This window comes from Podarcis cretensis (assembly GCF_951804945.1).
Source record: "Podarcis cretensis genome assembly, chromosome: 17".
NCBI classification, from domain to species: Eukaryota; Metazoa; Chordata; class Lepidosauria; order Squamata; family Lacertidae; genus Podarcis; species Podarcis cretensis.
Genome location: NC_137187.1, coordinates 33,217,753 through 33,231,622, shown reverse-complemented (window position 1 = coordinate 33,231,622; position 13,870 = coordinate 33,217,753). Strand labels below are relative to the sequence as shown.

Sequence of the window (13,870 nt, the reverse complement as noted above, 5' to 3'; positions counted from 1 at the left end):
CAGGCAAAGCTATGCCCCACCCCACGAGTTTGTTCATTTTTCTGTAGTCCTTGGTAATTTTGTCAGCTTTAACAGTGGTAGGATTTTTAAGGTGTTAGAATTATCATTTCACCCCTGCTGTTGGTTTGTAACATTATTTACGGAGGCTGTTATTTTGGAGAGGCAAGCTTTTTACACGTAGTTTTGTACAATGCTTGCCAATGTTTCCATGTAATTGCATTTCCTACTTTGTATGTTGTACGGCACCTAGAGGCTTCGGTGTAGGTGAAGTACTAATCTGATAATAATACTAATAATCTGGTGAGGAGACTCCTGTAGCTGCTGTGCAGACACTTATTAAATTAGGCTTCTTTCGTCTTCCAAAGCAACTACTCTATTCCCAGCTTAAGAATAGAAAGCGAAATACCGGTGGACAACAAAAGAGGTTTAAAGATGCTCTCAAAGCAAATCTGAAAAAATATAGTATAAGCACTGATAACTGGGAAACACTGGCCTGCGAGTGCTCCAGTTGGAGAACAGCCTTTACCAAAGGTGTCATGGGCATTGAAGACACTCAGATTCAGGACGAAAGGGAGAAATGTGCTAAGAGGAAGGCATGCTTGGCAAACCCTCACCGTGATCAACTCCCACCAGGAAACCTATGTCCCCACTGTGGAAGGACATGTGGATCCAGAATTGGCCTCCACAGTCACTTAGGGACGCATTGTTAAAACCGTGTTTAGGGAAGACAATCTTCTTACCTCTCTCGCCCTGTCCTAGCCACTATGATCCACGTGATGGTCACCTGCAGACTTGATTATGGAACTCACTCTATGTGGGCTGCCCTTGAAACTCCAGTGGGTGCAGAATGCCATGACAAGACTCCTTATGGGGTCCTCACTGCGGGATCACATTCACCCGGTGCTATACCAGCTGCACTGGCTCCCGGTGGTGTACAGGGTCAGGTTTAAGGTGCTGGTTTTAACCTTTAAAGCCCTATACAGCCTCGGACCCTCATACCTACGGGACCGCCTCTCCTGGTATGTCCCATGGAGGACCTTACGGTCTTCAAATAAAAACACCTTGGAGATCCCAGGCCACAGGGAGGTTAGGCTGGCCTCAACCAGAGCCAGGGCTTTTTCAACCGTGGCCCCGATCTGGTGGACCGCTCTGTCACAAGAGACTAGGGCCCTGCGGGACTTGACATCTTTCCGCAGGGCCTGCAAGACAGAGCTGTTCCACCAGGCCTTTGGCCAAGGCACAATCTGACCCCCTCTCTCCTTCTGTAATCCTCATAGAACTCTAGCCCAATGGTTGCCATTAATTTGACTCTGAATTTATTTTAGAATGAATTTATTTTAGAATGTATTTCAGTTAACTGATTTTATGTAAACTGTGTTATTTTTACTGTTGTTAGCTGCTCTGAGCCCGGCTTTGGCTGGGGAGGGTGGGGTATAAATAACATTTATTATTATTATTATTATTACTATTATTATTAAAAGGTAAAGGGACCCCTGACCATTAGGTCCAGTTGTGACCGACTCTGGGGTTGCAGTGCTCATCTCGCTTTAATGGCCGAGGAAGCCGGCATACAGCTTCCGGGTCATGTGGCCAGCATGATTAAGCCACTTCTGGTGAACCAGAGCAGCACACGGAAATGCCGTTTACCTTCCCACCAGAGTGGTACCTATTTATCTACTTGCACTTTGACGTGCTTTCGACCTGCTAGGTTGGCAGGAGCAGGGACCGAGCAACGGGAGCTCACCCCGTGATGGGGATTTGAACCACCAACCTTCTGATCAGCAAGTCCTAGGCTCTGTGGTTTAACCCACAGCGCCACCCTCGTCCCAATTATTATTATTAATCGCCAAACAGAAAAGAATGAAGAGAACAGAACAGAACATTAGCCTACTGCTCACAAAGTCCCCCCTTCCCCCCTTGAAGGCCCATGTGGCACAACTCCTGAGCATCTAGGCCATTTCCCTGTATCTCAAGGTCTTGCACCAGATAACATCCTGCATCTGCAGGTGGAGTGGCCCGAGCTCTCTCTTCCCCATGTCCTGTGCAGAAGCCCCACCTCCCCCTGCCTGCCTTCAGTCTTGCCCACGACAGACACACCATCACTTACCAGGAAGGCAGCAATGGCCCCACCGGTGAGGAACCCCGCCAGCACATCGGACCAGTGGTTCCGATACTCCGCAACGCGAACCACACCCACCAGGAAAGCAGGGCACAAGAGAGCCAGGCACAGGGAGGGCTTGGCCAGGCGAGAGCCCTTCAGCCGGAAGACCAGGGTCACGTACATCTGCAGGGGGAGGGAGGAGCAACAGAGGGTCACATTCGGAGGCTGGCAATGGGGGCAGTTGCTTAGTCTTCCTTGGAGGGTGTTAGGAACGCACAACAGAGCAGCGGGCATTGCAGGATGCACAGCTATTATGTTGTGGTCTTTTTAAAATGTAAATAAAGAAGGCGGGTTTACAGTTCTTATTGCGAATATTCTGTATTGTGGAGCTTCCAGGGAGGTAGCAGTCAACTGCAGAGTCCTGAATCATTCCCCCCCTGCCCCCCGCAGCTTCCCACTGAAATGGGCCTTAGAGCAACCAGCAGTTTCCTACATTCCTGTAGCCGCTGCCACCACATTTCCTCAAAACCTGTGACCAGGTGCGTTAGCTAGTGGGGGCCAAGATACTTTGCCCCTCCCGAAGTTCTTAAGGAGGGAGCCAGGCCCCCATGTTACATCAGCGCTTCGCACTACGTGGCACGTGCGAAATCAGTACATTGCATGACGTGTCGTGTGACATCAGACATTGGATCCCTCAATAGTGGGGGCAAGTCAGCATCCCTGCCCCTGGCCACTGTGCCTCCTCCCTAACTCTCTCTCTCTCTCTCTCTCTCACACACACACACACACACACCCAATGGAAAGCTCAGTACACACAGCACTGCTTTAACCCCAATTGAAACAGTGTGCCCCATATCGGTTCTCCTGTGGGAAGGCTCCTTTTCTCAGTGGCGTAGCGTGGGTTGTCAGCACCCGGGGCAAGGCAAGTAATTTGCGCCCCCTAACCCGTGGATTTGCACCCCCTAACCCGTGGATTTGCGCCCCCTAACCCTAACCCCCAGATGTTGCGCCCGGTGCGCCCGGGCCCCCCTGCACCCCCCACGCTACGCCACTGCCTTTTCTTTATTCTCGGGGGGGGGGGGTTGACCAGCCCACATATCTGGGGTCAGGAAAGGTTCTCTGCCAAGTCAGTTTGGCCAGCAGTGCATCTGTGCATGTGTGTCTTTCTTCCTGCAAGACTCGGCTGCTTTGTTCTCTAGAGCTGGTTGTTCAGCTTATTAATCATGTTAATAATGAAAATCTTAATAATAATAAATCTTAATAATGTAAATCTTAATCATGAAACCAGCGAGTGCACAAAGCTAATAAATAAGCAAGCACCTTTCGGCAGCGCTGCATGGTCTGTGTTTCATATGCAGGAAGAGGCCTAATGGGGAAGCTGGCTCTGCAGCCCAGAATAGAGGCTGCTCTAATCATCTTTTGGTCTCTTCCAGTTCTTTGATATGATGAGTTTCTCCCTTGTTTCATCCACTGCTTGCCCCAAGACATTTTGCTGCCCAGGGCAGAGCCCATGTATCTTCTTTCTCCCCCTTTCTCTCTCTTACACACACACACAAACAAACATAGGCAAACACATTGAAAAGTCTTGTTCGACATGCAGATATTAAGGGCTCATCCACACTTCTGCTTGTCCCTTGCCTAGAAAGCACAGATCTGGGCGGTTTTCTGGTCCGAGCAATTTTGCCTCTGCTCTCTCACTTTTCCTGGAAATCCTCTCTCTGGAACAAGCAGCATTGTGCAGAAAGCCAATTGCCATTGGTTCCAATTCAGTAGTGGAGCAAATGGAATTTTGGATGAACCTTTATTCCCGACTTTATGTCTTCCCACCCCATAGCAGATTCCAGCCACCACCTCAGCTAAAGTCTTTATTGCTGATCCTGGGCATCCACCAGATGTTGCTGGAGAGGCAAAGGGAAATTATTTAGGAACATAGAAACAAACTCGTCGGCCTGATCAGGCCAATGACCCATCTAGTCCAGTGTCCTGTTCTCACAGTGGCCAACCAGATACGTCTTGTGGGGAACCAGCGAGGGGAACATGAGCACAAAAGCCTTCTCCCCTCCCGTGGTTACCAGCTACAGGTATTCAGAAGCATGGTTGCCTCCAATTGTGGAGGTAGACCATTCAGTCTTCTCCATCTGAAAAGAGGGAAGGTTCTCTGCTCAGAACAGGCAACACTTTGTGACACTGCTGAGCCACCAAACCCATTTCTTTTCTGAGCCTTGATAGCAAAAGGCTCACTTTCCTCCCCTCTTTTTCCCTTCATGTCCATCAGAAGGCACCCTAGCCCTCCTAAGGAGCCCATTTTGGGGTGGAGCAAACAAAACCCAGAGCTGGCTGGCATGCCTTGCGATTGTAGGTCAGAGTTTCCCCAGGGCTGCCATACATCCAGATTTCCCCAGACATTATCAGGATTTCGAAGGCAGAAATGACATTTGGGAGGGAATTTCCAAAAGGTGACGCTTTGTCCTGGATTTTAGGCAAGTCAATTGAATTTGGGTTGGGGGGGGGCGTTTTTGTTATTCAAAACAACAACTCTACAGCTTTTGGGTTTTCCTAAAAAAAACAACAACTCAACAATGCTGGGGTCTTCCTAACTTTCGGGGTGCCCTGGTTTTTCCTTTTTGAAATATGGCAACCCTAGATCTCCCAGATTTGAATCTCCAGCTGTTTTTGGGCCACAACTCTCATCATCCCTAGCTAGCAGGAGCAGTGGCCAGAGATGATGGGAACTGTAGTCCAAAACCAGCTGGAGACCCAAGTTTGGGGAAATTTGGTGTAGGTGGCCTCTGAAAGTTCAGGCCCAGCAGTCACCTCCACCACATCCAACATGTCCTTGTGGGAAGAGATGGGCGCTTTCTTCATACCCCTGTCACTTCAGCTCCTTCCTCACTCTGATACCCATTTCCCCGGCCCCGCCACCCACCAGAGCCTCGTACCACAGTATAGGCTACAGCGTAGGCACTGAGAGCAGCATCCTTGGAGGGGAAAGCCTTGCGGGCGGCGGTGACCAAGACGGGGTTGCCTGTGCAGGCAGCCTTGTCCGTGACGTAGATGGTGCCTGGGGGCGCCTGGCAGCCGAGGGCAGTGTAGTTGGGTCGACACACCGACAGGAAGTGCGGAGTCTGGTTGCCAGTCACCACCTGGCCAGCGTTGGCAAAGATAGTGGTAGTGAAGAGGCCAAAGGAATAAATGCCTGTGGGAAAGGAAAGGGGAAGAAATGGGCTGAAAGGAAGGAGATGAGCAGCTGGAGGTGGGAAGCTGGGGTTTGTAAAAGATACCGTATTTTTCGCTCTATAGGGCGCACCGGACCATAGGGCGCACCTAGTTTTTAGGGGGGGAAATAAAGAAAAAAAATTATTTCTCCCCTCCCCCCGCCCCAAAGAGCAAAGAAGCCAAGACTGTCCAGCCAGGAGAGGCTGCGTGCGGCTTCGTTTTTAGCTGCGGGGCTGGGGCAGCCCGAGCTTCCCCCGACCCCAGGCCCCAGAACAGGTCTGGGAGCACAGGCAAGGTTGCGTAGCCTTGTCACCGCTCCCAGAGCTTGTGGGCTGGGGGAGCGCTCTGAAGGTTTGCGGATAGCTGCCTGAAGCCCGGGGAACGCAGTTGGCACTGCGCTCCCCGGGCTTCAGGCTGCTATCCGCAAGCCTTTGGAGCCTGGCGGGCACTTCCGCGGTGCTCCGAAGGCTTGCGGATAGCTTCAGCGAAAGCCTGCATTCGCTCTATAGGACGCACACACATTTCCCCTTCATTTTTGGAGGGGGGGGGGAAGTGTGTCCTATAGAGCGAAAAATACGGTATATCGTCCAAAACTAGTTTGAAGTCCATATCGTGATATCGGTTTCATAATTTTTCACCTGGCAGCAGTGACGGATTTACGTATAAGCTAAACAAGCTGTAGCTTAGGGTTCCACTCTGTTGGGGGCCCCCCAAAAAATTAAGGAAAAAACCCCTGGATATACATTTCCAAAATATAAGATAAAAAACAAATAAATTAAAACCTATATACAACATAGGTGTTTTGTGTTGTGTAGGCTCCTATGATGTAAGTCATGGGCCCCGCCTGCTAGCCTGCTCCCTAAAATATCACTGGTTTGCTCATTTCTATATATAGAGTGCCTACATTCTGCTATTTATAATTATTAGTAATTTGCATCATATATTTACACCTATTATTATTTCATGTTATAGCAAGTTTATAGAGACTAGATTATAAGTAACTTCTGTTTCTAAAGGAACTTTTGTTATTGCCAAATGCCAGTGTGTTTGCATTATTAAGTTTGTTGTGAATAAAAATCATTTTAAGTTAGAGCTTAACAATTATTTCACTATTAATATACTTCTTCTTAATTGTATTTCAGTTCAACAATTACTTTGATAAAATACATATTTTGTTATGTGCAAATGGCTTTAGATACCTATTAGGTCCATAAATTACCATATAGCATATATTCAACACACAAAAACAGCGACAATTTGTTGCTGACAAAGGACAGCTGGACATATAAAGGGCCCCATTACCTTCAGTAGCTTAGGGCCTCATCAAACCTAAATCCAGCCCTTCCTGGCAGTATATCATGAATTATCATGTATGTGTGTGCTATGCAAAAATCACAATGTGTGCAAAACCATGAAGCCAGCCTATGTGTCTCTCAATTCCTGCATCTCCCATTAACTCTGCTGGATCAGCTCTCCCCTGCCTCAAGCAGGCAGCAATAAATCACAAGAGCAAAATCATGATGCAGGAAAAGCTATGAGGCCAGCCGATGCCTCTACATAGCTCCCTCCTTATTTCAGACACCATGATATAGCTGTATATCACGATGTTTAGCTGGCCTATATACTGCGATGTTGAACGTCTGCTTTGCAGAGAATTGTGGCAAGTGCAAATAAAGGTGCTATTGAAGCTAAAGCTGCCACAAGAGGATGGAAACTTTGGGGCCATCCACACTTTCATTTGGAGACGCGAGTGGCGCTGTGGGTTAAACCACAGAGCCTAGGACTTGCTGATCAGAAGGTCGCCTGTTTGAATCCCTGCGATGGGGTGAGCTCCCATTGCTCGGTCCCAGCTCCTGCCAACCTAGCAGTTCAAAAGCATGTCAAAGTGCAAGTAGATAAATAGGCACTGCTCTGGCGGTAAGGTAAACGGCATTTCCGTGCGCTGCTCTGGTTTGCCAGAAGTGGCTTAGTCATGCTGGCCACATGACCTGGAAGCTGTACGCTGGCTCCCTTGGCCAATAAAGTGAGATGAGCGCCACAACCCCAGAGTCGGCCACAACTGGACCTAATGGTCAGGGGTCCCTGTACCTTTACCTTTACCTTACACTTTCATTTGTCCCATGCTTTCATGTCACAGGTCCAAGAGGAATATATTTTTTGTCCCGCTGCTTTCCCCACAAAACCTTGTCGTTTACTGTCAAATTGGAACAAACGTTAATCGAGTTTTCTCTTCCAATTCAGCAGTAAACAGCTCCTTTTCCTGAGGAAAGGGGTGGGACCAAAAAAATCCAACCTCTCAGATCTGTGATTTGAAAACACTTGAAATCATGGGCTGAACAGAAGTGCAGATAGGCCTTTTGCTTCAGTATTTATGTTAACTGATGACTGGGAGACTGGGCCTCTCTTAGAAACTGCTGGCATATTGCCAGATAACTTGCTCTGGGACCAGAGAGAGAACAGTCCTTAGGTAAGAACCTAAAGAAAACTGGACTGCATTGCTAGTTGTTTAAGAGCAATGAGCTGATTTGTATTTTAGTCGGTTACCTTTTTTTTGTAACCAGTTTAAAGATGGTTTGCAGTAAAACTTTGGAACTCTATTTTTCTCGGCGTGGAGAGCTTATTGATCCATATTCTGCACAAGGTCCGGATCAGGGAATTCTGCTCACATAACTCTTAACAGGGTGGAGCTGAAAGTGGGGAGGGAACCTTGGGAGTGACCTTGAGGCAAGAAAACAAGGCAGCATGGTAAAGTCATCTTTCTCTTACCCAGAAAACGAATGATGCGCCGTAGAAGGGGGTTGAAATAGCAACACTCTCCTGAGATGATTGTCTTCTCCTCACGTCTCTCAGGCTGGAGGAAGAAGGCAGCCAGTTCTCCAACAAGAATCTGAGACAGGCAAGTAATGGGTAAGAGAGAGAGAGAAGATAAGCTTTGGCCAAGTCAAGCCCAATTCATTAACCACCGAAGTGAGAAAGAATCTGTTTCTTTGAAAGTGCTTCTGACACAGTGATTTTATACCACTTGTAGGTCCAACACACTTATTTAGCAGGAAGGGACCTCACTCTTTGTCGGGGTATCCATTTCTGTGACCATAAATGGCTGAAACAAATATATGGGCACTTGCTGCAGAAAAAGATGTGACTACCTAATTCTGCTCTTTGAGCCTGGTACCCAGCCGAGTCCAATTTAAGTCTGCTCCTGTCTGCAGATAAGGGACGCGGGTGGCGCTGTGGGATAACCACAGAGCCTAGGACTTGCCGATCAGAAGGTTGGCAGTTCGAATCCCCGCGACGGGGTGAGCTCCCGTTGGTGGTCCCTGCTCCTGCCAACCTAGCAGTTCAAAAGCATGTCAAAGTGCAAGTAGATAAATAGGTACCGCTCCAGCGGGAAGGTAAATGGCGTTTCCTTGCGCTGCTCTGGTTTGCCATGCTGGCCACATGACCCGGAAGCTGTACGCCAGCTCCCTCGGCCAATAAAGTGAGATGAGCGCCGCAACCCCAGAGTCAGCCACAACTGGACCTAATGTTTCAGGGGTCCCTTTACCTTTACCTGTCTGCAGAGATACTGTTGTTGCTATTGTTATTGCCTTTATTGGCATAAGTTTAAGCAATAAAATCATGCAATGTCATCCAAATACATTAATAATCCAGAACACACACAATATATAAAAGACTAGATAGCCGCCATTGAGTAAATCAGGCAACTTTAGATTTAGTTTAAAAAATCTCGGCAAAATACCCCGAAACAATCTTGGTAGTTTCAGGAGTATCATCCCTCAATAAATATTGGATTACAGACTCTTTGTAAATTGATATTTTAGGGTGTAAGGAAAGCACAAGGAGATCTCTGCCAAGAGTGCAGTCCAAAATTATGTGCTGTATCTGGTATTTTCTTATTACAGGAGCAGAATCTGTTCTGGAAGGGGGTTTTTGGAAACCTTCCGAACAAAACAGATGAGGGGAATGCATTTAGACGAATAGAAATAAAAGGTCTGTGATGCAATATCTAGATTATAAAGGTAATTAGGCATTACTCCCTGGTAGGGCTGAAATCCTAAGTAAGCAGAAGGCATACAAAGGCATACAAAGAGGTAGATTTTTGGGATTTCATGGTCTAGCAGTCTCTGCTTGATGAGAGAGAAGATTTGTGACTTATCCGATAGAAGAAGCAAATCTATTGCAATCCCTATTTGCCCGAGTTTAAGGGTAATATCAGAAAACCATGTAAAATTATGTGTATCTGTGCTACTAATCCTGACATTTGTTACTTAGGATTTCTCCAGACATTCTTTTTTAATCTTCAGTTACGCTCATGGTGGTATCGGAATAGTTATATGTGATCCTGCTTTCCATACTGTAAAGTGACTATGAGAGGGTCTATTATCTCCTTTCAAAAATGAAAATTTAAATAAAGTGAATTGAATTGAATAATAATAAATCCACATTTCCTCCCCCCCCCTTTAAATAAAATACAGTCATACCTTGATTCGTGAACGCCTTGCGAGTTGAACGTTTTGGCTCACAAACGCGGAAGTGAGTGTTCCAGTTTGTGAACGTTCTTTGGAGCCTGAACGTCTGATGCAGCTTCTGATTGGCTGCAGGAGCTTCCTGCAGCCAATCGGAAGCCGCGCCTTGGTTCCCGAACATTTTGGAAATCAAACAGACTTCCAAAATAAATTCTGTTTGACTTCCGAGGTACCACTGTATATGAAATGTAGTCACTGCACATATATATAACCTCAAATAAATTACCCACCCACCCAACTAAAGAATAGTTCTTTTGGAAAAACCAGAGGGTGTCCTTTAGCTTCTCTTAGTTCCATTTGTTTTAGCTTTTTACATTTCTGGCAGTATTGTGTGTTTAGACATTAATTATGCACAGGCGTTTATTTATTTTTATTTCCATGCATTAAATTTGTATACTGCCCTTTATCTGAAGATCTCAGGGCAGTTCGCAGCATAAAAATACACAAAATCCCGAATTTCAGCATAGACTTTCATGGACCACAGACTACTTTGGGGGTGGGGGACCTGCTCATCTTTTCTCCACATTTCACATGTTGGTATGCCAAAAGGTGTGGTTTAAATGTGGGAAACCCAGGGTATACAGTAACACGATGTACCAGCCAAGAGGACTATTTTGGGGGGTGAGCAGAAATATTTAATCTTTCTTTCAGACATTTCTGAAGAGTCTGCTTGGTAAAGAGTTCTTTGCAACAGCCTATGGCCCATTCACCCATCTGCAGGGTTTTAGCCCAAGAAGAGTCACAATCTCACTTAATATTTCACTTCCCCAGTCAGTTAGTAGGGAGTTGCAGTCGTACCTCGGCTTACGAACTTAATCCGTTCCAGAAGTCTGTTCTTAAACCAAAACCATTCTTAAACCGAGGCGCACTTTCCCTATCTATATCACTTCCCCACTAGATGGTACCGTGGTTGTGGGGTGGGCAGCAGCACTGAGATGCCCTAGCTAATGGAATGGACCATCAGAGGGAGCTGGGCCTGTGAGGAGAGACATGCCCACATCGCCCCAACCTCAAGGGAGCAGAAGGTGCCATAAAGAGAAGCAGGCAGACTGGAGCAGCAGAGAAGCCACAGATGCAGGCATAGAAATGGCTGGAGGGGTATCAAATCACAGCTGCTGCCTTCCCTATTCTTTCCCTCTTCCTGGGATGAAAGTGGGGGAGAATCAGCATCCATGGGAGGCAGAGGGTAAAATTATTTCAAGAAAAAAACAGAAAAAATATATACTCCCTCCCTCTAGAAGCAGGTCTGCCTCCCTCGTTACTGAGATTTAGGCATAGTTTGCAGGTGCAATCCAAGCTTTAGGGATTGAGTAGGGTCTTCACCATTGGGACGCGGGTGGCGCTGTGGGTTAAACCACAGAGCCTAGGACTTGCTGATCAGAAGGTCGGCAGTTCAAATCCCCGCGACGGGGTGAGCTCCCGTTGCTCGGTCCCTGCTCCTGCCAACCTAGCAGTTCAAAAGCATGTCAAAGTGCAAGTAGATAAATAGGTATCACTCTGGCGGGAAGGTAAACGGCGTTTCTGTGCACTTCTCTGGTTCGCCGGAAGCGGCTTAGTCATGCTGGCCACATGACCCGGAAGCTGTACGCCGGCTCCCTTGGCCAATAAAGCGAGATGAGCGCCGCAACCCCAGAGTCGGCCTTTACCTTTACCTAGGGTCTTCACCATGGTTATGTGTTTTTTCCCATCAGTTGGACTGAGGTGATGCTATGGTTTAAAGTCTAAGGCTTTTCTAATTGTGATAATTATTATTTAATTATCATTGTCTCCACTGTATATACTTGGAACTACACGTTGATGAAGCACAGCTCAAAAATGGGAGGGAAGGGCGAAGAAAATAAGTAAACAAATTAGATAGATATTTAAAAATAGGATTGGAGGTTCTTTATTTGTCTGTTTTTGCTGGCAAAATCTCGTGACGCTGACATAAAAAACTCTGCACATACAGTAAGCAAAAGCATGAAATATCATTATCCCCTCTTCTTTCCTCCCACCCCCCCTCCCCATTTATCTCCCCCCACATCTCACAAGGTCTATGACAGCAGAGTTTCATGCCGAATGTAACAGACCTGTAGAAAGGACTCTACGAATTGAAAACAGAGACGTTAAATGTATCCTTGTTAATGATGAAAATCCTTCAGTAAAAACAAATGATTGCAAAGCAACAGAAGGCTTGCAAAGGAATGGCCAAAGGCTGTGAATCACTTGGAGTGTCAGAAGCTCCATTATGAATTTTTGGACATTTCCACAAGGTTTTTGGGTACTATTTCACATTCTCCCACGCAGGATGAAGGTCAACAGAAATCATTGAGGGAGTCTATTTCCCCCAGGCCACTGACCGAAAGGGAAAAAATGGATTTGATCATCTGGAAGCATCTCCTAATGATAACAGCAGTATGTCGTTGGAACGTGTTACCTTTAGGAAGTAGCACATTTTCCTTTTCTGGATTTTTTCATTTCATTATTACATTTCATTTTCATTATTACTTTTCTAACTTAAGTCTGCCTTCTGGGATCCAATTGTGAACAGAATGTGTGAGTAAACCCTTTTTATACTTTTATAGAAGACTGCGTCGTGTCTATCTTTTAAAAAATGGGGACTAAATGGGGAATTACCAAAAGGAAAGCGTATTTTAGAGGCTTTAGCGAGCCTGAGCAAACACATCCACTGTGCAAGTTTAAAAAGGGGAATGTTACTCTGCTAAATTGTTAACACAAGTTGGAAAGCATATAATCAAACAATATATCCTCTCCTGCATCCCTGAACACTCCCACAAAAACTTGTCCTTTTTTAGACAAGCTTTTTAAGTTAGGGCATTATATTTTTTAATTAATAGGTGATTGGGAGGTTGTTACCCAAAAAACTGTGTTGTTGATTTAAATGTTGCGTCTGTACTTTGGGTATCCCACAGACACAAGTCTGAAAATAGATAAAATGATGGCAAGATGATTGTTTTGAAAAAGCTGGTTTAAGATTGGGTTGGTCAGGATATCATTAACCAGCGGCCTTCTTGCAATGTGGGTCACTGTCCTTGCTCCAAGGGAACTGCTATCCAGACACTGACAAGAGATGGCGTCTGAATTAAAGGAGGGCACTGGGATAGCAGCAGTGAGAATAGTCAGACATTCAGCTTGCATGCTTAACAGAACGGTAGGGTGATATTAACTCTAAATGTGTGCAGTGAAGACAATCCCAGTAAGCTTGGCTCAGTCCTACTGTATGCATATCAGTCTGCAATTTCTCCTGCATATTAATTCATGATGCACTTAAGATGAGATCCAGTATGATGGACTGGCAAACGGGTTTGACTGTGGATGTAGGGAGAACTGGGTTCAAATACCTGCTCAGTGCTCTTAGGCAATCCCTGTCTCCCACTCTCTCCCACTTCACCAAGATGGTGTGAGGATACATGGGAAGAGGGCGGGAGATCTGCGCATGCTTCCTTGAGCTCCTTACAGGGAGGGTGGGATTAAAATGTAACAATAGGTGAAACAAGATTTGGAATACTTTATGGGCCCTAGCTTTAACTATGGAAATCTGGTAAACCTGTTAAGAAGGAATATGAGCATTGATGCGTTGGAGCTCCCCCGAGATCTGCTTTTTAGCACCAAAGATTATCAAGAAGATCGGCAGATGGGACATGAAGAAGAGTTAAGAGCCTCGGACATAAGATCTCCAGGTTGATGGACTGTTGGAGGTTGATGGAACTGACGGCAGGGGCCGAGACCGGGGAGGGGGGACGGTGGAAGAAAACTGGGAATTTAAAATGTATATATGGAGATTTTTTAAAAAAAAAATTTTGATGAGAGTTGGAAAAATCGTGGAATGAAATTTTTATGACCCTAGGGGAAATGTCTTAAGAGATTAAGTTCAAATATATCAGTTTTAAGGAGAAGTAAGATTAAATAAAGTAAAAATGGATGGTTAATTGGTGAAAGAAGAGAATGTAAAATTACAGTATATTAAGATAAATTATTAGGATAAAAACAAAGATGAAGGATTTGCTGAAATATCTATCTGAACTAG

At 46.0% G+C, this 13,870-nt stretch overlaps 1 protein-coding gene across 4 annotated transcripts in view; it reads right to left on the bottom strand.

Annotated features, from left to right (window-relative positions):
• The window catches only part of PLPPR2 (phospholipid phosphatase related 2), a 48,291-nt gene that overhangs the window by 12,556 nt on the left and 21,865 nt on the right, over window positions 1-13,870 (bottom strand). For all 4 annotated transcript variants that reach the window (XM_079959657.1, XM_079959659.1, XM_079959658.1 and 1 more), the window contains 3 exons: window positions 8,084-8,204; window positions 5,041-5,297; window positions 2,108-2,284 (listed from right to left, as the gene is read on the bottom strand). In XM_079959657.1, the coding sequence (XP_079815783.1) occupies window positions 2,108-2,284; window positions 5,041-5,297; window positions 8,084-8,204 (555 nt within the window). The remainder of the gene's footprint in view (window positions 1-2,107; window positions 2,285-5,040; window positions 5,298-8,083; window positions 8,205-13,870) is intronic.